Source organism: Lithobates pipiens, unplaced genomic scaffold, assembly GCF_037356315.1.
Source record: "Lithobates pipiens isolate NorthernLeopardFrog02 unplaced genomic scaffold, aLitPip1_a1.2 Scaffold_30, whole genome shotgun sequence".
NCBI classification, from domain to species: Eukaryota; Metazoa; Chordata; class Amphibia; order Anura; family Ranidae; genus Lithobates; species Lithobates pipiens.
Genome location: NW_027507791.1, coordinates 73,386,674 through 73,409,226, shown reverse-complemented (window position 1 = coordinate 73,409,226; position 22,553 = coordinate 73,386,674). Strand labels below are relative to the sequence as shown.

General features: G+C 46.1%; 1 protein-coding gene across 2 annotated transcripts in view; it reads right to left on the bottom strand.

Moving 5' to 3' along the window:
• Window positions 1-22,553, bottom strand: part of AP5M1 (adaptor related protein complex 5 subunit mu 1) — a 62,882-nt gene that overhangs the window by 17,613 nt on the left and 22,716 nt on the right. For both annotated transcript variants that reach the window (XM_077464438.1, XM_077464437.1), the window contains exons 4-5: window positions 6,746-6,973; window positions 5,569-5,708 (exon numbers count right to left, since the gene is read on the bottom strand). In XM_077464438.1, coding sequence (XP_077320564.1) covers window positions 5,569-5,708; window positions 6,746-6,973 — 368 coding nt within the window. The remainder of the gene's footprint in view (window positions 1-5,568; window positions 5,709-6,745; window positions 6,974-22,553) is intronic.

Below are 22,553 nucleotides of genomic sequence, written 5' to 3'. Positions count from 1 at the left end.
CCGCCATTATCTCTGTGTACAGTTACTTGTCAGCCATTTTCTGTGAGTCTCTGTGGAAAGCATGGTCGGCGGCCATTTTCCCAAAGTTCGGCAGCCATTTTCCCTGTGATTGTCCCTTATACAGGGCACCCGGAGGCCATTTTTCTGTAGCCACATTGCGGTTTTTCTCCTCAGCGCTGGTTCCTGTGCCTCAGAACAGCACATTTTTATGCTCTGGACACCTGGGAGCTGACACTGGACACAGGCACCTGTAACAACATGGCGAAACACTCGGTCGGGGTGGTGAGTCCTGCGATGGGGGCCCCTCAGTCTGCAGAAGCTAGGAGGGTGGGATTGAGCACCTTGTCCTAAGTCCCCAAGGGTGGAAGACCGGCTGGGTCTGCATGGCATCAGAAACTGGTGTTTCTTCCCCAGATCTCCCTGCATTTGCAACCGGCTCGTCTGCAAACAGTGTAGTGCCTTTGGACGCTTTGTCGGCGCTTCTTGAAACGTTCGTTGCCAGGGTGGAGGTCTTGTGTGGGCGCAAAGGTGGTAAAAAATGGCCCCTGCCCCCCGTCCTCCGGGAAGAGTTCTGACTCACACTCGGGCCCCGCAGTGACTGGTGGCCCCTGCTCTGATGGGTCAGAGGACGCTGACCAGGACTGATTGGACAGTGAAGATGAATCTGTGTCCGGGTCCGCGCAAGACAAATCACTAGTTGGAGCAATTATCACCGCTGTGCGCGATAACCTGAAAATTCAGGATACAGCAGGATCCTCTTCTGAACTAGTGGACCCCCCCGTACCCAGGTTAAACAAAGTAACCACGATCCCGGTAGAAAAGACTGCTGCATTTAAGGACCCAACCGACAGAAAGGCCGAGGCAGTGGTCCATTCCGTTTACGATGGCGTGACAGTACTGGCCACAGCATTAGTGTTGCAGACACTTACTGAGTGGGCAAAACTATTGCATTGTGAATTGGAGAAGCAGCAGGCCTCTCCTGTCTGCGTGGAACTGGCAGACCAGTTAGTGCCGGCCTTAAGTACGTCTGCGACGCGGCCCTGGATACGCTTCCCTTGCTCTCCAGAGCATCAGTGTCAGCAGTGGTGCTGCGGCGCCTGATATGGTTCGGGGACACGCTGGGCACCTTCATTGCCATTGTGCTCTTGCTGGGTGTCCAGCGTGCTCCTGTTCCTTTAAGGGGGCTTGGGCAGCCTCCAGGCTCACCTGTCCCACATCTATCCATTCCATGCACGTGCTTCCACTGTGGAGACACTTATAAATTACTTATAAATTTGTAGTGTTAGGACTGCAAGCAACACAGGGTGCCATGATGAGGCCTTGCAGCTTTCACATGCGTTTGTAAATGTGTGCTAACTAAACCCCTACTTTTAACAGATGGTTAGACAGGTTAATTTGGTTGGTCAGCAGATGAGTTGAGCTATGGAATTGTTTTTGTCTTACACTGGTCTGCGGACCAGGCAGCTAAAAAAGCTTTGATGGATCTACCCTTGCTTGGTGAGCGGCTATTTGGAGCCTCGTTGGATGACATAAATAAGAATGTCACAGGTGGCAAGAGCACCTTGCTCCCACAGTCCAGGAAGGGTAAGGAGCCACGCCGCAGGCAAGGGCCCTCATTTTCCACTCAAAAGAGGCTTTTTCGTCCGCCAGGGACTTCAGCAAAACGCTCCCAGTCCGACAGGGTGACTACTGAGGGACAGAAGCGTCCCTGGACTCGCAAGCCTAACAAGCCTGCGAGCAAAAGTGCTCCCGCATGAAGGTTTGCCCCCACCCGTCACTCGTGTGGGGTGTCGCCTTCGGGAGTCTGCAGCCCAGTGGGCCGCTCGGCTGTCCAAACAATGGGTCTACGAACTGATTTCTTCGGGCTACAAGATAGAGTTCCTCTCTTGGCCACCAAACACACTTTTCCCCTCCAGCATAACCTTACTCCCGGCTTGCCGGGAGCCCCTGTTTGGGGCAGTAAGGGACCTAAGCCGTGGGGTGATAGTGCCTGTTCCAGAAACGTAAAGGTTTCAGGCGTTCTATTCCAATCTGTTTGTAGTCCGCAAAAAGGAAGGGGTATGTCCAATCTTGGACATTAAAGCCCCAAAGAGCAGCTTCCACCTCAGAATTAAGGGAGGATGTGGCGATCACGATGCAAACCCTTCAGAAATTTGGGTGGGCGTTGAACCTCAAAAAGTCAGGTTTTTGTGCCGACTCAGCGCCTGGAGTACCTAGACTTACTGCTGGACTCCGTGGAAGCGAGAGTGTTTCTCCCTTCAGACAAACTGCAGACTCTCAGAGCCGCAGTGAAGCTGTTGATGAACTGCAGGTGGTCGTCACTGTGCATCTGCATGTGAGTCTTGGGCCTCATGGTGGCCTCCTTCAAGGTGGTACCATATGCCCAATTTCACACTAGAGTCTTGCAGAAGGAGATATTGACAAAATGGGACAAATCTCCATTATCCCTGGATCGACAGATTCAGGTGAGCCAGTTAGTCAGGGATTCCCTTCTCTGGTGCCGGAGATCTCCGGCCCTTCGGTCCAGGAAGTCGTTCCTACCTCTGCATTGGACAGTGATAACAACGGACGCCAGCCTGACCGGCTGGGGTGGAGTACTGAGAGTTCAGTCAACCCAGGGCCTCTGGTCAAGGGAGGAATCCAAGTTGCCGATCAATGTGCTCGAACTTCGAGTGATCAGGCTATGCCTCTCCACATGGTCGATGAGACTTCGAGGGACTTCAGGATCCAGTCAGACAACGCCACGGGGGTGGCATATGTCAGCCATCAAGAAGGAACAAGAAGCTCGGCTGCAGCACGGGAGATCGCTTGCATCCTTCGGTGGGCAGAGCGGCATGTACTGGCCCTGTCGGCCATATACATCCCGGGAGTAGAAAACTGGCAGGTAGACTATCTAAGTCGCCAGATGCTGGACCCAGGAGAGTGGTATCCAGGACAAGAGATCCTTGGGCAGACGCGTCAGACGCGTTGGTGGCTCCGTGGGAACAGTACCGACTGATCTACGTCTTTGCTCTGCTAAAACTGTTACCACGTCTTCTCCGCAGAGTGGAGGCCAAGGGGATTCCAGTGATACTGATTGCCCCAGATTGGCCTTGGCATCCTTGGTATGCCGACCTGGTATGCCTGGTGGCAGATGTTCCTTGGCGGTTACCAATGCGAGAAGAACTTCTGTGTCAAGGTTCAATTCTCCATCCTGCTTTACCGTCGCTGGTTTTAACGGCATGACTGTTGAAAGCCAGGTGTTAAGGAACCAAGGCCTGTCTGACTCTGATTTCAACTATGTTGAGGGCACGAAAATCTTCTTCTCGGAAGGTATACCATTGTACGTGGAAGGCTTATATCTCCATGTGTAAGAGGAGATGGGGTGGCGTCCGCGCACTTATTCCGTTTCCAGGATCCCGCTGTTCCTACAGCGAGGAGTAGACCAGAAACTGGCCTTAAAGCGGTTCTCCACCCTAAAGGGGAAGTTCCGCTAATCTGATCCCTCCCACCCTCCGGTGCCACAATCGGCACCTTTCAGGGGGGTGCAGTTACCTGGATAATCCAGGTATCTGCACCCACTTCCGGGACAGACCGCCGCAAAGCCCCACCCCCGTTGTGTTCTGGGAAACACACAGTTCCCAGGACACAGCGGGGACCAGAAGAGACGCGCAGCGCGATTCGCGCATGCGCAGTAGGGAATCAGGCAGTGAAGCCGCAACGCTTCACTTCTCGATTCCCTGACAGAGGATGGCGGCGGGGGCAGCAGAGAGACGAGCGATCGCTTGTCATCTGCCGCAGACATCGCTGGACCCTGGGACAGGTAAGTGTCAATTTATTAAAAGTCAGCAGCTGCAATATTAGCAGCTGCTGGCTTTTAATATTTTTTTTTTAGGTGCAGAACCACTTTAAGAACCATCAAGGGACAGATATCAGCCTTGGCTGTCTGTTTCCAATGACCCCTGGCATCTCACTCTCTAGTGAGCACCTTTTGTACAAGGGGTCCGGCATGTAGTCCCTCCGGTGCGTCCACCATTGCCTCCGTGGGATCTGAACCTGGTGCTGTCGGCGCTTCAGAAAACTCCATCAGGGAAATTCACTTGTTGACTCTTTCTCAGAAAGTGGTCTTCCTAGTGGCCATTACATCGGCCAGGAGGGTCTCGGAGCTGGCGACCTTGTCTTGCGAGTCACCCTATCTTGTTATCCACAGGGATAAGGTGGTGGATCAGACAGATCGTGGTCCAGGCTTATGCCTTGAAGGGACAGGTGCCCCCCTTTCCTGTAACGGCCCATTCCACCAGGGCAATTGGGACCTCTTGGGCTTTCCGACATCAAGCGTCAGTCGCTCAAGTGTGTAAGGTGGCGACCTGGTCGTCCGTTCACACTTTTACAAAGTTCTACAAAGTGGATGTAAGCGCGTCTTCTGATGCTTGCTTTGGCCGTAAAGTTTTGCAGATGGCCGTGTAATGTTGCAATTTTACACTTTTTCTTCTTTTAAGAGAAAAGTTACCTTTTTGAATTTTAATGCACTCTGATGCATATGTTGACCGCAAGTTCTGATGCGGTTGGTTCAGATGGTGACTGCCCCGTTAGGGAGCACCTCTGGTTGTGGGCGAAGTTATGTTGCTGTTCCCACCCCTCGTTATGACACTGCTTGGGGACGTCCCTACGGTCTAGATTACTGGAGCTATGTCCATCAATGAACGAAAATGAAAATAGGATTTTTGTACTCACCGTAAAATCCTTTTCTCTGAAGTTCATTGACGGACACAGCACCCTCCCCTCCTATTGGTTTATGTTATACTGCTTGTTGACGTACTGAGCTGCAGGAAGCAGGCTGAGGGGTTAGTACCAGAAGGACCGCCCCTGGGCGGAACTGTAAAGTTCTGTTGTTTTCACATGTATTACATGTTCTGCCTAGTCCTCTCCTACAGGTGGCGTAAAAACCCTACTGTCAAGATTACTGGAGCTGTGTCCGTCAATGAACTTCAGAGAAAAGGATTTTACGGTGAGTACAAAAATCCTATTTTTTTTACCTGCAAAAAAATGGCCATTTTTTTTCTTAAAAAGTGAACTTAACCTTTATATATTACCCCACCACAAACTGACCACCAGTCATCAGAGGGGCAGCTCCAAGGAATGGTAAGTCATTGATGAAAACATCAGCTTCTGGGAGATCATAGGCAATATTGGTGTATAGTACCTTGCTCTCTGCTTCCTTTTTTTACAGAGCCTCAGCATTTCAGATCCTTTTTAATAAGGGATTTTGATTGTGGGAAGGACTACAATCGCATTAAAAGAAATTCCAACACACTGGAAAATATCTTTTAACTGACTGATATCAGTTTCCCCTTCCATGGAGAAAAGGGGAAATGAACACACACATGTACAATCTCTATCTGCTGGCTGAATTTGGGAGATGATTATGGCTGATTCCGGTGGTCTTGTGCACACAGGCAGCTGTCTCATTAACTGTTGCTCCAGGGAGTCTGTCTGTCTATGGACCCCCTTAACAAAGTCGTAGTTCTATAAGAAACATTATACCTGAGGTTCTAAATGCCATACGTATTAAAAACTACAATATCTTACTTGTTGAAAAAGGGAATCTTAGCTTCGCAGAAATCAAATACATTTCTTATACTCTCATGAAGCTTCAGTTTAACCGATATCTGTACCTGGTGCCCCTCTTCGGTCATCTGATAGAAACCCAATATTGGAGGCACTGGCACCTAAAATTTAAAAAAGAGAATGTTTAGATATGTGAATACCTCTGAACTGTTATCTAAGCATACAGTATAGGAAGCAAATCGGCTAAAACATAATATCTAGGCAGATATAAAAGGTTCAAATGAATGCATTTCTGTTTTATATTTTTCCTGGGTATGACCGCTAATCTTGTGGTGTATCGGTATGTAAAATTGTTCATTTTTTATGCTGCCTTTTATGCCAGACAAGAAATATAGAAAAAAAAATGGAAATCTCCCTAATCACCCACTATTGCTAAGTGGAAGACAGCAATTAATAATGTCCAACCTGTATACAAGCTAACTTACACTAGTAGTAATTGTCCCAAGAAATTTTATAAAATCTGGGCAAATTGGATATATCCCCCAACAGGTGATCCCTATGTACCATCCTTACGCTGATCACCTGTATTCCCCCCCCCCCCCCACACCCCTCTTACACCGATCACCTGTGTCCTCTCACACCCCTATTACATTGATCACCTGTTTCCATGTACCCTTCTTACACTGATCACCTGTATCCCCCCACACCCCTATTGCACTGATCACCTGTGTTACCGTGTACCCCTCTTACACTGATCACCTGTGTTCCCTCACACCCCTATTACACTGATCCCGTTTCCCACCACACCCCCAACACATTGATCATCTGCCCCCTTTACACCTTTCACCTGTGTCCCCCTGCATCCCTCTTACACTGATCACCATCCCCCCCACACTCTTTGTAAGCTCCTAAGCTGGACATTACAGTAGGCTGTCAAAGAACCCAGCTCTACAACTATGACGTGTAGGTTTATATGCAACTATTGCTGATGTCGGGTCACGACCCATACAAAACAGGTCCACGACCCAAGTTGGGTTGTGACCCATAGGTTAACAAACGGTTCCCTAAAGAAATCAAATAAACCTGAACTGTATTTTGCTAGCACATATCAGAATATGCAGTATATCATTATTTTGGAATAAAAACACATTTATAGAAGAAACACAATATGCAGCAAATTAAAGTCAATTCTGTTTACCTGTGATGTGTAGTAGCACAATTGGAACCAATCAAAGGGTGGAATGAATGGAAATTTGTATGGCCCATTGAATGCCGAGTCATCAGTAGCCGCCACGCTGCTCGAGATTAGCATGGAAGAGTCAATGGAAGTCACACAGGGATGTACCAGAATATCCTGAAGAGGGGAGCCGTTAGCAGGAAGATTCAAGCCGACGATTACATTTTGGCTGATTGTTTCCAAATTACACTTTGAAACGAAAAAAAAAATGATGACGTTAATTAGATCTGTTTAAATGTTCGAACTGAGGCTTTTAATCCGTACGTCCACTTACCCAGCACAAGTCTCCAATGACCCCCTGCGGGACATGTGCATTAAATCAATCAAGTGTACCTTTTGCATAATAAAATATAATAATAATGATTTACATAGGTCCGTACATGCTAATAAGTCCTTGAGCCACTTTAGGTTGACTGCAATCAAAGAGTCATTATTTTAGGTAGTTGTGAATAAGTTGGTCCCTTGGAGCTAATGTTGCTTGTACAAAGATAAACAAAAGACAGAGCGGCAGGAGAAGAGCTGAAATGACTCGGGCTCCTGCCATGTTCATTGACCACCACCTGCATAAACATCTGCCTGCCCTTCACTAGCTCCACATTTGACTGCCCACTGCAACGCTTCTCTGAATGCAGTTAATAAATTTCAACTACTGGCAAACTGTGTAAACAGGTTACAGCTAAAGATTCCTGGCAGCATTAGAGAATGCGCTAGAAAATGTGGGCTACTGCAAGGCTGAATGAAAATAATTAAAATAAATGTTGTGCTCGGTGCTACAATTTGTATACAAAACAAAATCTTGTGGGTCTGCAGGACTTTAAAGGCACCCAATTTCACAAAATAACCATGAAGATAAAAGTACTTTGCATCTTTATTATGGTAACATTAAAATGCATAAATAAAATCAAATATAGTATATTATGCTAAAATATACTAAGCATTTTGCACAAGTATCGTTACCCGTGCAAAGGCTCCAACACCTGAAACCGATACTTTCAGGCTCGGTTCTTTCAACTGTCAGCGGGATTCCCCCACTGACAGCTGAAATGTAAACAAACAAAAAAAAACCCAAAAATTACCGGTTGTTAAGGAGCAGGGGGCTGCAGCTTCCTTAAAAACCAATGACTCATTCAGCTGTCAGTGGGGCTCCCCTTTGACAGCTGAAGTGTAAAAACAAAGTCCAGGCAATTGGAGCGGTCAAAAAAAAAAAAAAACCCAGCTCGGACAATGTTTATCAACATCATTGCTCAGCCGCTAAAACAGAAAGATAAAAAGAAACATTGTTTCATTTTATAGCCTACTGTTTTTTCATCTAGCGATCAAAAGGAATGAACTTCGATCTGCAGATGAAGTCGGTTTAAAGCAGCCTGTCAACCTGTTAAATTAAATGTTCCTTTATTTAACCCCTTACTAACCCTTAATTTACTCTAATCAGCCTATATTAATTTATTATTCTCCTTATCCATTTGGTTATCATTTTCCTGCTGATTTATTTTGTTCACTTCTATTTTATGAAATATTAATAATGAAAACTTTTTTTGTATTTGTTTGATTTGTTTGTTAATATTTTTCCACGAGTAACATATATTTACACGCTTCACACTGAAAAATGTGCAAAATTAAGAGAAAATTTTTTTTTATTAAATTTGTAAATAACTTTTCAATGCTTTATTTATACCATTGCTGACAGCTGAAGTGTAAACAAAACAGTTGCCGGTATCGGTAATTGGTATCGGAGAGTACTAAATTAAATGTACCAGTACTTGTACTCCCTATAAAAAACATTGTATCGGTGCATCCATAAGAGGCTGGACATAAATCAAAAACTCATATGCTGACATTCACAAATTCTGACACATTTCGAGTTTTACTCTTTTTCAGGGGCACAGATTGAAACAGAAAGAGGAAGTAAACCCTGATGAGTGTACTTCCTCTTTCATTCCCTGCAAAGGTAAAGCATAATGGACTACTTTGCATCGCATAGTAGCCCATTATGTGTCACTTACCTGACACAGGAGCCAGCAAAGTCACCGCTGTCCCCTGTAGTCCGGAGCCTCCATTTTCTCGGTGGGTCTTGCTGCTCCGGCGCCGTCATTCATCGGAGCCGCGATGACGTCACTCCCGAGCATGCGCACGGGAGCCGCCACTCGCGGCATATCGCCGTTAACTGCGGCACGCTCAGTGCGCCTGCGCGCCGCTGTCTACGGCGTATTCACCGTAGACAGCGGTGACTGTCTTTCGGCAAATATCTCCTAAACTGTGTAGGTTTAGGAGATATTTCTTGGACCTACAGGTAAGCCTTAATCTAGGCTTACCTGTAGGTCAAAGTGGTTTGTAAGGGTTCACAACCACTTGAAGTGTCAGTGAAAGATATCTGACGACCAGACCATAAGATATTAACCACTCCTCACCCACCCACAGTAGTTTTACTGTGGCTGGGAGACAGCTGTAGGCCAAGCAATGTACCTGTACATCGCCTGGCTCATGCGCAATGGCACGACCCTTGGGTCGTGCAGCTCGCTGCTTCCAGGACCAATGTGTGCGCAGGACACAGTGGATTGCAGATCACCGAATGCTTTGAGTGTCCAGAATGTCACATGCTCACTGTGTTATCACATGATCTCAGTAACAACACAGCTCATTTTGTGATGCTGTGATTTGTCCACAGCTATCACATGGTACCTGGGACAGCAATCTTGTAATTAGCTGTAGCCAAACCCAGATCACTTGTAATCACAGCTGTTATTAAGTGTAAAGAAAAAAAAAATCAACTTTCCCCAGAGTAGTACAGTATCACTACGGTGACATTTTACTAAACAAACAAAGGTGCTTTATTGTCATAAAAAGGAAAAATTACAGTATACCAGTTGACACAGTAAATAACACTACATGTGAAGAAGACATAGTTACTTACAGAAATCAGTCTGATGTGGACAGGGTACAGATCATAGTGCAGAAGTACTAATACAATAAGGAGGATAAGTCCCCTAACATCCGTATTCCCATTTCACTCCCCCAGTAATCTTATAAATATGATATTGGGGTTGGGATCAGGAGGATATCCATGGAGCCCGTACCTTCTCAAATTTCCATGGACAGCCCCGATTCACATATGTAATCCTACACATGGGTATGACTGCCTTGATCTGTGCTTCCCAGGCGGGGAGGGAGGGTCAATCCATTTTAGGAGAATTTCCTTTTTGGCATAAAATAGAAGATAGGAAATTAGCAGTTTTAGAAGGTGAGGCTGGAATGGACATTTGCAACCTAGAATTGATTTAGCTAAAGACCGCTGCCCAGTAGGTCGCAATGATGGGGCAGTCCCAGAACATATGGAAGAAAGTACCAATTTGAGTTTTGCATTTAGGGCATATGGGGTCTCTATCTGGGAAGATACGATGGAGTCTCTGAGGAGTATGGTAGATCCTGTGGAGGAATTTAACCTGAATTAGTTTATCTTTAGATGCTACTACTAGCTTAGGGCAGGGCTCGACAAAACCCGGGCGCCAGGTCGCATTGGCGACTAGAAATAGCGACCTCGCGCCTGGGGCAGCACAGCTGGGGGTATCCTGTCTCTGTGGACCCCCCCAGCGTGATCGCGTCGGGCCGTTCCGCCGGCGGCCGAAAATTTAGGCCGCGGCTTTGAGGCCTTCTGCGGTCCTATGATTCCTTATGGAATCTGGCGCCCTCTTGTGGTCGCCGTTGGTATGACAAACCAGCAATGCTAATGAAGCTTCCTCTGAGTGTTTTATATGACCTGCCTCTTCTTCCCTTTATTTAGAACCCCCTAAACATTATATATATTTTTTATTCTAACACCCTAGAGAATAAAATGGTGGTTGTTGCAATACTGTCTGTCACACCGTATTTGTGCAGCGGACTTACAAGCGCACTTTTGTTGGGAAAAATAATTTAGTTAATAAAAAAATAAGACAACAGTAAAGTTAGCCCAATTATTTTTTATATTGTGAAAGATAATGTTACGCCGAGTAAATTGATACCCAACATGTCACGCTTCAAAATTGCACCCGCTCATGGAATGGCGACAAACTTTTACCCTTTAAAATCTCCATAGGCGACGTTTAAAAAAATTCTACAGGTTGCACGTTTTGAGTTACAGAGGAGGTCTAGGGCTAGAATTATTGCTCTCGCTCTACCGATCACGGCGCTACCTCCTATGTGTGGTTCGAACACCGATTTTTTATGCGGGCAGGACAGGGCGCGTTTAAAAATTATTATTTTTTCTTCTTATTTTAACTTTTTAAAAAAATGTTGTGTCACTTTTATTCTTATTACAAGGAATGTAAAAATCCCTTGTAATAGAAAAAGCATGACAGGTCCTCTTAAATATGAGATCTGGGGTCAGAGAGACCTCGGATCTCATATTTACACTAAAATGCAATTGAAAAGAAAATTGTCATTTGAAAAAAATATATAAAATGTCCCTGCTATCTTCCCCTCACTCGTCTCCATGTCAGGCCAGGGACAGGTCCGGATCGCCGTCATGGACCTGGCTCCTAACTTTTTAAGCTGGCTCCTAGATTCCAAGCAAATTTGTCAACCCCTGGCTTAGGGCCATAGTCAAGACAGTCCTCCCATCCCTCTTTATCTAGTGATGGTATGTCCCTATGCCATATTTCCCATAGCTTCTCTATCTTGGGGGAGTCCTTGCCTAGGAGTGCACTATATAAGATAGAGAGAGGTTTAGTAAGGTCCCCTGGAGTTAGGAGTTCCTCAATTGGATCAGCTTGAAGGAGGGTTTTTGGGGGAACTGGGCCCTATCCACATGCTTGAGTTGCAATATATATATTTTAACATACTATCACCAGTCAGTACCCCTGATCACCGCCACACCAGTCATTTGGTGACCATAGTTTGTAGACGCTATAACTTTCACACAAACCAATTAACATACAGCTTTTGGCCTAAATTTATGAAGAAATTTGATTTGATTTTTGATTTTTTTTCCCGTTTGCATAGCAAAAAATAAAAAACGCAGTGCTGATTAAATACCCCCAAAGGAAATCTCTATTTGTGTGAAAACAAATAATAAAAAATTCTACCGGTTGCATGTTTTGCGTTACAGAGGAGGTCTAGGGTTAGAATAATTGCTCTCGCTTTACCGATTGCGGCAATACCTCACATGTGTGGTTTGAACACCGTTTTCATATGCGGGCGCTAGTAACGTATGCGTTCGCTTCTACATGTGAGCTCGGCAGGATGGGGTGTGTTTAAAAAAAATATACCGTATATACTCGAGTATAGGCCGACCCGAATATAAGCCGAGGCCCCCAATTTACCCCCAAAAAAACTGGCAAACTTATTGACTCGTGTATAAGCCGAGGGTGAGACATGCCCGTCCATCCCTGTGTGTGTGTCCGTCCATCCCTGTGTGTCCGTCCATCCCTGTGTGTCCGTCCATCCCTGTGTGTCCGTCCATCCATCCCTGTGTGTGTGTGTGTCCATCCATCCATCCATCCCTGTGTGTGTGTGTCTCCATCCATCCATCCATCCATCCCTGTGTGTGTGTGTCTCCATCCATCCATCCCTGTGTGTGTGTCTCCATCCATCCATCCATCCCTGTGTGTGTGTGTCTCCATCCGTGTGTGTGTGTGTGTGTGTGTGTGTGTGTGTGTGTGTGTGTGTCCAGCCTACCTGTGTCCCGAGCCTTTGTCCCGAGCCTCCGTCCCGTGCCTTGCCTCCTTCCCGTGCCGTGCCTTGCCGCCGTGCCTTGCCTCCGTCCCGTCCCGTCCCGTGCCGTGCCTTGCCTTGCCTCCGTCCCGTGCCCTCTTCGTCGGCGCCTCGGCGGCCATTGTAAAATTCAAAAGCTGCGCCGCCGCCTTCGCCTGTGATAGGCGGAACACTGAATTTCCCAGCAGCCTGTGTTCCGCCTATCACGGACATCGTATCATCCTCGTCCGTAGTACGAGGATGATACGATGTCCGTGATAGGCGGAACACAGGCTGCTGGGAAATTCAGTGTTCCGCCTATCACAGGCGAAGGCGGAGCCGGAGGCGCGGCTTTTGAATTATAGAATGGCCGCTGTCTGTCTGCTCGACACGCTGATCGAGCGGGCAGACAGCGATGACTCGAGTATAAGCCGAGGGGGGCACTTTCAGCCTCAAAAAAGAGGCTGAAAATCTCGGCTTATACTCGAGTATATACGGTATACCGTATATACTCGAGTATAGGCCGACCCGAATATAAGCCGAGGCCCCCAATTTACCCCCAAAAAACTGGAAAACTTATTGACTCGTGTATAAGCCGAGGGTGAGACATGGCTGTCCATCCCTGTGTGTCCGTCCATCCCTGTGTGTGTGTCCGTCCATCCATCCCTGTGTGTGTGTCCATCCATCCATCCATCCATCCATCCCTGTGTGTGTGTCCGTCCATCCATCCCTGTGTGTGTATCCATCCATCCATCCATCCCTGTGTGTGTGTGTGTGTATTCATCCATCCCTGTGTGTGTGTGTGTGTGTGTGTGTGTGTATCCATCCATCCATCCATCCATCCCTGTGTGTGTGTGTGTGTGTGTGTGTGTGTGTGTCCGTGCAGCCTTGTGTGTGTGTCCAGCCTACCTGTGTCCCAAGCCTCCGTCCCGAGCCGCCGTCGTCCCGAGCCTCCTCCGTCCCGTGCCTCCTCCGTCCCGTGCCTCCTCCGTCCCGTGCCTCCTCCGTCCCGTGTCGTGCCGATGGATCGCCGCTCTTCTCGGCGGCCATTCTACAATTCAAAAGCCGCGCCTCCGCCTCCGCCTGTGATAGGCGGAACACTCAATTTCCCAGCAGCCTGTGTTCCGCCTATCACGGACATCCTCTCATACTCGTCCGTAGTATGAGAATGAGCGGATGTCCGTGATAGGCGGAACACTGACTGCTGGGAAATTCAGTGTTCCGCCTATCACAGGCGGAGGCGGAGAAGGAGGCGCGGCTTTTGAATTTTAATGTCCGCCGTCTGTCTGCTCGATACGCTGATCGAGCAGTCAGACAGCGGTGACTCGAGTATAAGCCGAGGGGGCACTTTCAGCCTCAAAAAAGAGGCTGAAAATCTCGGCTTATACTCGAGTATATACGGTATATTTTATTTATTTTGCCTTTTATTCTTACACTGTTTTAAAAAAAAAAATGGTGTCACTTTTATTCCTATTACAAGGAATATAAACATCCCTTGTAATAGAAAAAAGCATGACAGGACCTCTTAAGTATGAGATCTGGGGTCAAAAAGACCTCAGATTTCATATTTGGACTTAAATACAAAAAAATACAAAAAATTTTTTAAATATTTTTTTTGCTCATTTTGAAAAAAATGACAACAAAAAAATGTGCCTTTAAGAAGTATGGGCGGAAGTGACGTTTTGACATCACTTCGGGTGGGGGCCATCTTCCCCTCACTCGTCTTCATACCTAGCAAGGAGACAGACGCAATCGCCTCCGCTGCTGCCACCGGCTCCCGTAAGCCACGGAGGGCACTGGATCGCGTCGGGAGCCCTCTCCCGACACCGAATCCGCCGCAGAGACCATTTTTAACTTGTAGCCAACCGCCGGCCGAACACGGGGATACTGGGGTTATGGCAGCTAACTGCTGCCATAAAACGATATCTGTCCCCAAATTAGGGACGTAAATCGGCTTGCGGTGGTCGTCAAGTGGTTAAAGTAGCACAGTGTTGAATAGCAAAAAATTCCCTGGTCATGAAACCTTCCAGAGGTCAAGTGGTTAAAAAGCAACCCAGAGGATGGGATTCTGTGGTGGTCAGGCCCAAAGGGGAAAAGAAATGGGGTGCACGCAAAGTCCCCCATGGCAGAAGGAATTCTTAAACATGAAAGCAAGGTATAAAAATAGAAGTACCTGTAATAAATAAATACATACCGTATTTATCGGTGTATAACACGCATCGGTGTATAACACGCACCCCAAGTTTAGGAGGGAATTTAAAAGAAAAAAAACTTTTAGGAGGGAAGTTTAAGGAAAAAAACGTACATTTAAATGCCCATCAATGCAGCCTTGTCAGTCATTTGCAGCCTTCTATTGCCGCCTTGCCAGTCATTTGCAGCCTCGTCAGTCATTTGCAGCCTCGTTAGTGTGTTTGCCGTTTAAAAATGGCGCCGCCGAGATACAGAGCGGATGTCCTGTGTATCTCGGCAGTGCTCGGTAGTTCTCGGCCGCCTTCGGGTATTTTCGGCCGCATTCTGCCGTTCTCGGCTATTTTCAGCCGTTCTCTGCTATTTTCGGCCACACTCGGCCGTTCTTGGTGGCTTTCAGCTTTCCGAAAGCCGCCGAGAATGGCCGAAGATAGACGAAAATACCCGGAAGCCGCAGAGAGCGGCAGAAGGGGACAGAAAGAGCAGGGTATAACACGCACCCCCGATTCCCCCCTGATTTAGGGGGGAAAAAGTGTGTGTTATACGCCAATAAATACGGTATATACATAAATAAATACAATCGATTCTGCCCAGAGTTGGCTATAAAGTGTAAATGTACAGTGTTTGTGTAAAGTCAGTCCCCGCATGGTACTTTACCAGATATGATAAATAGCAGCCCGATACCTTGTTTCCAAAGGAGGATAAAAATGGGTTCTCGAGCCTAACATCCCTCATTGTAAAAGTATTCTCTGTACCACTTAACCCCTTCACGCCTAAGGGCAAAACAAATCTTAATGCCTAAGCCCAATTTTGTAACACTGACATGTGTTAGTAAAGCGGTACATAACATCACAATTACTTTGTGCTTCCAGGTGGATTATACCGTATATACTCGAGTATAAGCCGAGATTTTCAGCCTCTTTTTTGAGGCTGAAAGTGCCCCCCTCGGCTTATACTCGAGTCATCGCTGTCTGCCTGCTCGATCAGCGTGTCGAGCAGACAGACAGCGGCCATTCTATAATTCAAAAGCCGCGCCTCCGGCTCCGCCTTCGCCTGTGATAGGCGGAACACTGAATTTCCCAGCAGCCTGTGTTCCGCCTATCACGGACATCGTCTCATCCTCGTACTACGGACGAGGATGAGACGATGTCCGTGATAGGCGGAACACAGGCTGCTGGGAAATTCAGTGTTCCGCCTATCACAGGCGAAGGCGGAGGCGCGGCTTTTGAATTTTACAATGGCCGCCGAGGCGCCGACGAAGAGCGGCGATCCTGGCAAGGCACAGGACGGAGGCAAGGCACGGCACGGCACGGCACGGGACGGGACGGAGGCAAGGCACGACACGGGACAGAGGCAAGGCACGGCACGGGACGGAAGCAAGGAGGCAAGGCACGGGACGGAGGCTCGGGACACAGGTAGGCTGGACACACACACACACACACACACACACACACACACACACACACACACACACGGACACACACACACAGGGATGGATGGATGGAGACACACACACACAGGGATGGATGGATACACACACACACAGGGATGGATGGATGGATGGAGACACACACACACACGGGGATGGATGGATGGAGACACACACACACAGGGATGGATGGATGGATGGAGACACACACACACAGGGATGGATGGATGGATGGACACACACACACACAGGGATGGATGGATGGATGGACACACACACACACAGGGATGGATGGATGGATGGACACACACACACACAGGGATGGATGGACGGACACACAGGGATGGACGGACACACAGGGATGGACGGACACACACACAGGGATGGACAGGCATGTCTCACCCTCGGCTTATACACGAGTCAATAAGTTTGCCAGTTTTTTTGGGGGTAAATTGGGGGCCTCGGCTTATATTCGGGTCGGCCTATACTCGAGTATATACGGTACCTTGTTTTTTTTGCAGGACAAATTAGGAGGTTAGTTGCTAAGAGGAGAAGTGGGAGGCCCGCATACCTAATACACAAAAACAAAAAACCTTCTAAATGGGTCTTTGTAGGGCATCAGCAACTACCATGGTAGCTGTGGATGCCCTACTAAGTCCCATTTAAAGGGTTTTTTGTTCTTGTGTATTTTCAGGACAAATTGGGCATTTATTTGGTGGTAAATGGTAATGGATATCTTCAGATTTTTTATTATCAAAGAAAAACTGGCCCAAAATAGTGAAACATTTTTTTTTTAAATGTAGCTGTATATTTCTTGCTTCTACAATAACCTACCACCAAAAAACAACTCAAAGTAAATTCCCCTGCTTCTGATCGCAGCAATGCCACATACGTGTATTACAGTATGTTAGTTGACGTTTGTACCTGTAGTACAGCCCAGAAACAGTAATGCCCATTTTGCCTTTTGTTTACCCTACCTAAAACACACTAAAGGCCCATACACACGATCAGACTTTTTGACAACAAACATGCAAATTAGCTGTTTTGGAGCAACATCCGACCGTGTGTATGCTCCATCGGACAAACTTTTTTGGTTTACATCGGACTTTTGTTGGCTGTGCGAACGGACAAACTTTCTGGCAACAAAAGTCCGATGGAGCAAAGTCTGATCGTGTGTACAGAAAACCATAGGACTTTTGTACAAAGTACAAACAGGCATGCTCAGAACCAATGCAAAAGATCAGACAACAATACAGAAGTTGACCAAAGGTGGCGGTAAAGAGCAGAAAAACCACATGATTTGGTGAAAGTTGGCTGAAAAAGTCCTGCCGTGTGTATGCAATACAAGTTCAGGGCCGATGCCCTTTGTACAAAAATCCAAGGGAAAGTTTGTACAAAGTCCTATCGTGTGTATGAGGCTTAACACTAATTACAAAAAAAATAATCCTGTCCAAAAAATGCTGACCTCAACCTTTGACTGTGACCCACACACTAACCCTGGCACTGATCTATGTCAAACCTTGATCTGGGTATTTTTATTTTATTTTTTATAATTATTATTTTTCTTTTTCTTCACATGCTTTTTTTTTCTCTCTTGCTGCAAGGAAAAAAAATACAATGTATCTCTCACATCCATTCACAGAGACATAAAACATGGGGACGAGCTTCACAATGACTGATCACTGTGATAGCCAGTCAGGGGCTATCACAGCCATCAGGTGACCAGGAATCTGACATTTCGGGTCCGGGTTCAATAGAATGGAGCCCAGGGCGTCGTATTTGGTCCGTCAGACCAGCATACAGACGAACGGTTTTCCCGATAGAAATTGATTCCGTTGGAAAGATTTGAAATATGTTTTATTTCATATCAGTCTGAATTTTTGAAGGAAAAAGTCCAATGAAGCCCAGACACGATCGGAATATCGTAATGATTCTGTCTGACCTTTTCTCCAGAAAGTTCAGTCGTGTGTACGCGGCATAACACTCACCTGCCATCCTGCCCTGTTCCTTTTGCAGTAACTACTTTTGTTCTTGTTTTCATATTGCAAACGTGAATAAAAGTTCTCCTTGAAATGAACCTTTACAACTTTTACAAGTCCCAATATGTGGAGTTTCAGTTCAAATTTTAAATGATCAACAGCTTGAAAGATGAATAAAGTCAAGCGAATAGATTCACTGGGTAACCCTTCATAGACCATTCAGTATTGAGTGATGGAATAAGTACCATTTTCACTGCAATTTCCTGTCTCATTTCAGTTCTTAATAGCCTATTAGACATGGCATAAACATCAAGGGAAAATAAGATCCACTTCTGTTTGGGGATAAAAGCCTTACAAGTGGAAGAAAAATAAAGCATAGAACACTTGATTGAAGCTAGTATGCTAGTTACTGAACAACGGCATCAATGGAACTGCTTACAATGCAATGTGCAATGGAAGACACATGCTAAACAACACAATATATTTCCAGAGGGACACGTTGCTGGCATGGATTTCACTTCCGCACGCCCATTAGGGCCCCAGGTACTGACCATCTGAATGTCAGCATTACCAGCAGTTCTTGTCACTAGGGTTGCATCAATACCGTTTTTCTTTTTGTTATCGGCGAGTACGGGTACCGATACCTTCGGTCAAGTACTCGCCAATACCGAGTACCGATACCCTTGTGGATCATCACATAAGCATCCTGTAGCAGAGGTGCAAACTGTTTCTGACTGGTAACAAGTAAGGTTTCACCGAATATCGGTGCCAATACTGAGTATTTTCACGAGTAATCATACTCATGAAAATGCTCCAATACCCTAAACCAATTCCTTTGCGGTGTGATTTGAGCCCATATAAAATGAATGGGCTCAAATCACACTGCAAAAAAAGCAAGTGATTTCAACAGGAATGCGGTGTGATTCCTGCCCAAATCGACCATGTGATCATGTGACTGATAACCGATCATGTGATCATGTGACTGATAACCGACCATGTGATCATGTGACTGATAACTGATCATGTGACTGATAACCGATCATGTGATCATGTGACCGATAACCGAACATGTGATTGATAACCGACCATGTGATCATGTGACTGATGATTGATCATGTGACTGATGATTGATCATGTGCTCATGTGACTGATAACCGACTATGTGATCATGTGACTGATTCTAACAGGAATCGCACTGCATTCCTGTTGAAATCGCATGGGATTCTTTACAGTGCGATTTTAACCCATTCATTTTGTATGGGCTCAAATCGCACCGCAAAAGAATCAGTTTCGGGTATCGGATTTTCACAAGTATAAGTACTTGTAAAGATACTCAGCATCAATGCCGATACCGGTATCAGTGCAACCCTGCTTGTTACCAGTCAGAAACAGTTTGCACCTACGCTACAGGATGCTTATGTGAGGATCCTTATTCATGTGACATGCACACCCACAGTTCATCACACATTTAAAGCCAAACTCCTGACTGATAAAACAAAGACATAACTTAGGCTTCATGTACACGGGACGTTTTCTACAACCTCTCCTGAACAATTTAACTTGACAGATAATAACCCACGCTTAAAACATTCATTTTGCAGTATTTACATGCTGCGTTTAGCCGCGTTTGCATTTAAAAAACGTTTTTTTTTAAATTATTTATTTAAATAGCCAAAAATTAAAAATGTCTGTAAACTAAATGTGGCTAAACGTGAGTTCCCGTGTTTAGCCGTGATTGGCGCTTAAAATGCCTGTAAACTCTTCTCGCTTCTGAATGTATTTTTTTGCGTTACAAACAATGCCTCCAAATTCAACTACCTAGAAACGACCCTGTGTACATGTACTGATAAGATAACATAGAGGAGAGTTCAGAGGCAGTTGAAAAAAATGCCCAACTGCACCTAAGGCCTCATGCATACGAGACGCTGTTAAACACGTGTTCAGAGGTAGTTGGACACTTTTTTCAACTGCCCCTGAACTCATTCAATGTTATCCTATGTGTCCATGTACACAGTCTCGTTTTTTGCTGTTTCTATGCAGTTGCGTTTAACCTAGTTTTTTCAGAAGCAAAAAAATGGGTTCAGATGCAAAAGTTTTCCACGCTTCAGATGCAAAATGCGGCAAAGCGCTGGTACCGCGTTTTGCCGCGTTTTCGTTTATAAGCGTTTTTAAAGGTGACCTATTTTTTTTTACATTGAAAATCTTAAAAATTATGGTAAATGATGAAAAACCATGAAAAAATGATTTTAAACAATTGCAATTGCAAGTGGACAATCCACAACTTGTGGCAAGTGACATGGCAGGTGGCAAGTAATGTGGCAAGTGGACAATACACAACTTGCAGCAAGTAACATGTCAGGTGGCAAGTGGACAATCCACAACTTGTGGCAAGTAACATGTCAGGTGGCAAGTGGACAATCCACAACTTGTGGCAGGTGAAGTGGCAAGTGACGTGGCAAGTGGACAATCGACAACTTGTGGCAGGTGACGTGGCAGATGACGTGGAAAGTGACGTGGCAAGTGGACAATCCACAACTTATGGCAGGTGATGTGTCCGGTAACGTGGCAGATGGATAATCCACAACTTGTGGCAGGTGACGTGGCAAGTGGACAATCCACAACTTGTGGCAAGTGACATGGTAAGTGACGTGGCAAGTGGACAATCCACAACTTATGGCAGGTGATGTGTCCGGTAACGTGGCAGATGGATAATCCACAACTTCTGGCAGGTGACGTGGCAAGTGGACAATCCACAACTTGTGGCAAGTGACGTGGCAAGTGACATGGTAAGTGACGTGGCAAGTGGACAATCCACAACTTGTGGCAGATGATGTGGCAGGTGACGTGGCAAGTGATGTGGCAGGTGATGTGGCAAGTCACGTGGTAAGTGGACAATCCACAACTTGTGGCAGGTGACGTGGCAAGTGACACGCTAAATACAAGTACACTGCTGCTCTCACAGCTGCTGCTACTCACTCTGGTCTCACAAAATGTCTGAAATAGTTAATAATACAGTTTTTTTTTTTTAGCTTGGGGAGGGTCTATGATGTTATCTTAACTAAACGCTTCTAAACGCAAACGCGGTAAAATGCCACTAAATCGCGGTAAAATCGCGGCAAAAGGGGCGTTTCTAAACGCCGGTTTCAGCTTTTAAAAACATCTGTCCAGCAGAGATTGCACCGGCGTCTCGTGTGCATGAAGCCTAAACGTCCGTTTACCAGCAGCAGTGTACATGAGGCCTTAAACTGGAAGAAAACCCTAACAATAACTATTCTTAAAGCGGAGTTCCAGTCGTGTTTGTGTTTATTAAAAGTCAGCAACTACAAAAAGTGTAACTGCTGACTTTTAATAAACACAAACTCACCTGTCCCAGGGATGCGGCCGCCCGAACCCTCGCTGGCATTGAGTGTGGGTACCCAGCTGTGACAGCTTGCGACTTCACAGCAGGGTGCGCACTGCACATGCACGAGTCACACTGTGCCTCCTGAATGATCGGGCAATCTTTTGGGACCTGTGACATGTCCGAGAAGATTGCAGGGAGGCAGGGAGAGAGGAGAACTTCTGCTCGAGTTCCCTAGGTGACCTGAGCAGAAGTGGGAGCAGGAATCTGTCAAAACTAGCTACCTGCTCCCCCTCCAAAAAAAAAAACATGCCAAATGTGGCATAGGAGGGGAGAAGCAATGCTTAAAGGTGAACTCCCCTTTTGGGTGAACTTCTGCTTTAAAAAGCCTCCCCGTCCTCCGACCTATCCTGTTATATCTGTGTATTTAACTATTTTCATTCTGTTCCTGTTGTGATCCTGTATGGTTCCTCTGTGTAAGAAAGCACTCGGCAACAGCTGTGGATTCCGGGAGCCATGATATCACTGATCCCTGTGAGGCTCCCATGGATCAGCCATTGACAGGGTTCCTTCCTCTCCCCTGTAGCAGCTGCTTACTGACACAGGGGAGCCAGAGCTGCAGGATCACATGACCAGAGCAGGTTAAAAATAGGTAGTATATAAGTATACAAACCTATAAGAATAGTTACATTTAGGATTTTCTTCCACTGCAGCTCTGTAATCATTAATACATAATAAAATGTATTTTTTTAAATGCAAGTAAGCACCTGAATATAACTTGTTATCAGGCTCTCAAGAAGTATACTGATAGAAAAAGAGAGTATAGTAATAAAGAGACAAACTCATCACTTTGCCGATTCTCCTTTCACTGTCCAGTGACCGGCTGGGGTGGATCTAGGATGACCTGGACTCACAGGAAGTGGGCTAAATGATTCTGGCCATCAAGCTGGCGACAACTAGTGGCAGGAAAAATACTACAAGAAAAACCTCTGTACTGATTTTGAATATTGCAGGAAAAACTGTTTTTGTTATGTTATATTTTGAAGTGAATGAAAATAATTCATTGTGCATCAATTACCTTGCTCCTCAGTCTTATGTCGTGTACACACGATCAGAATTTTGGTCGGAAAAAGTTCTGATGGTTTTCCCGACGGAATTCCAACGGGA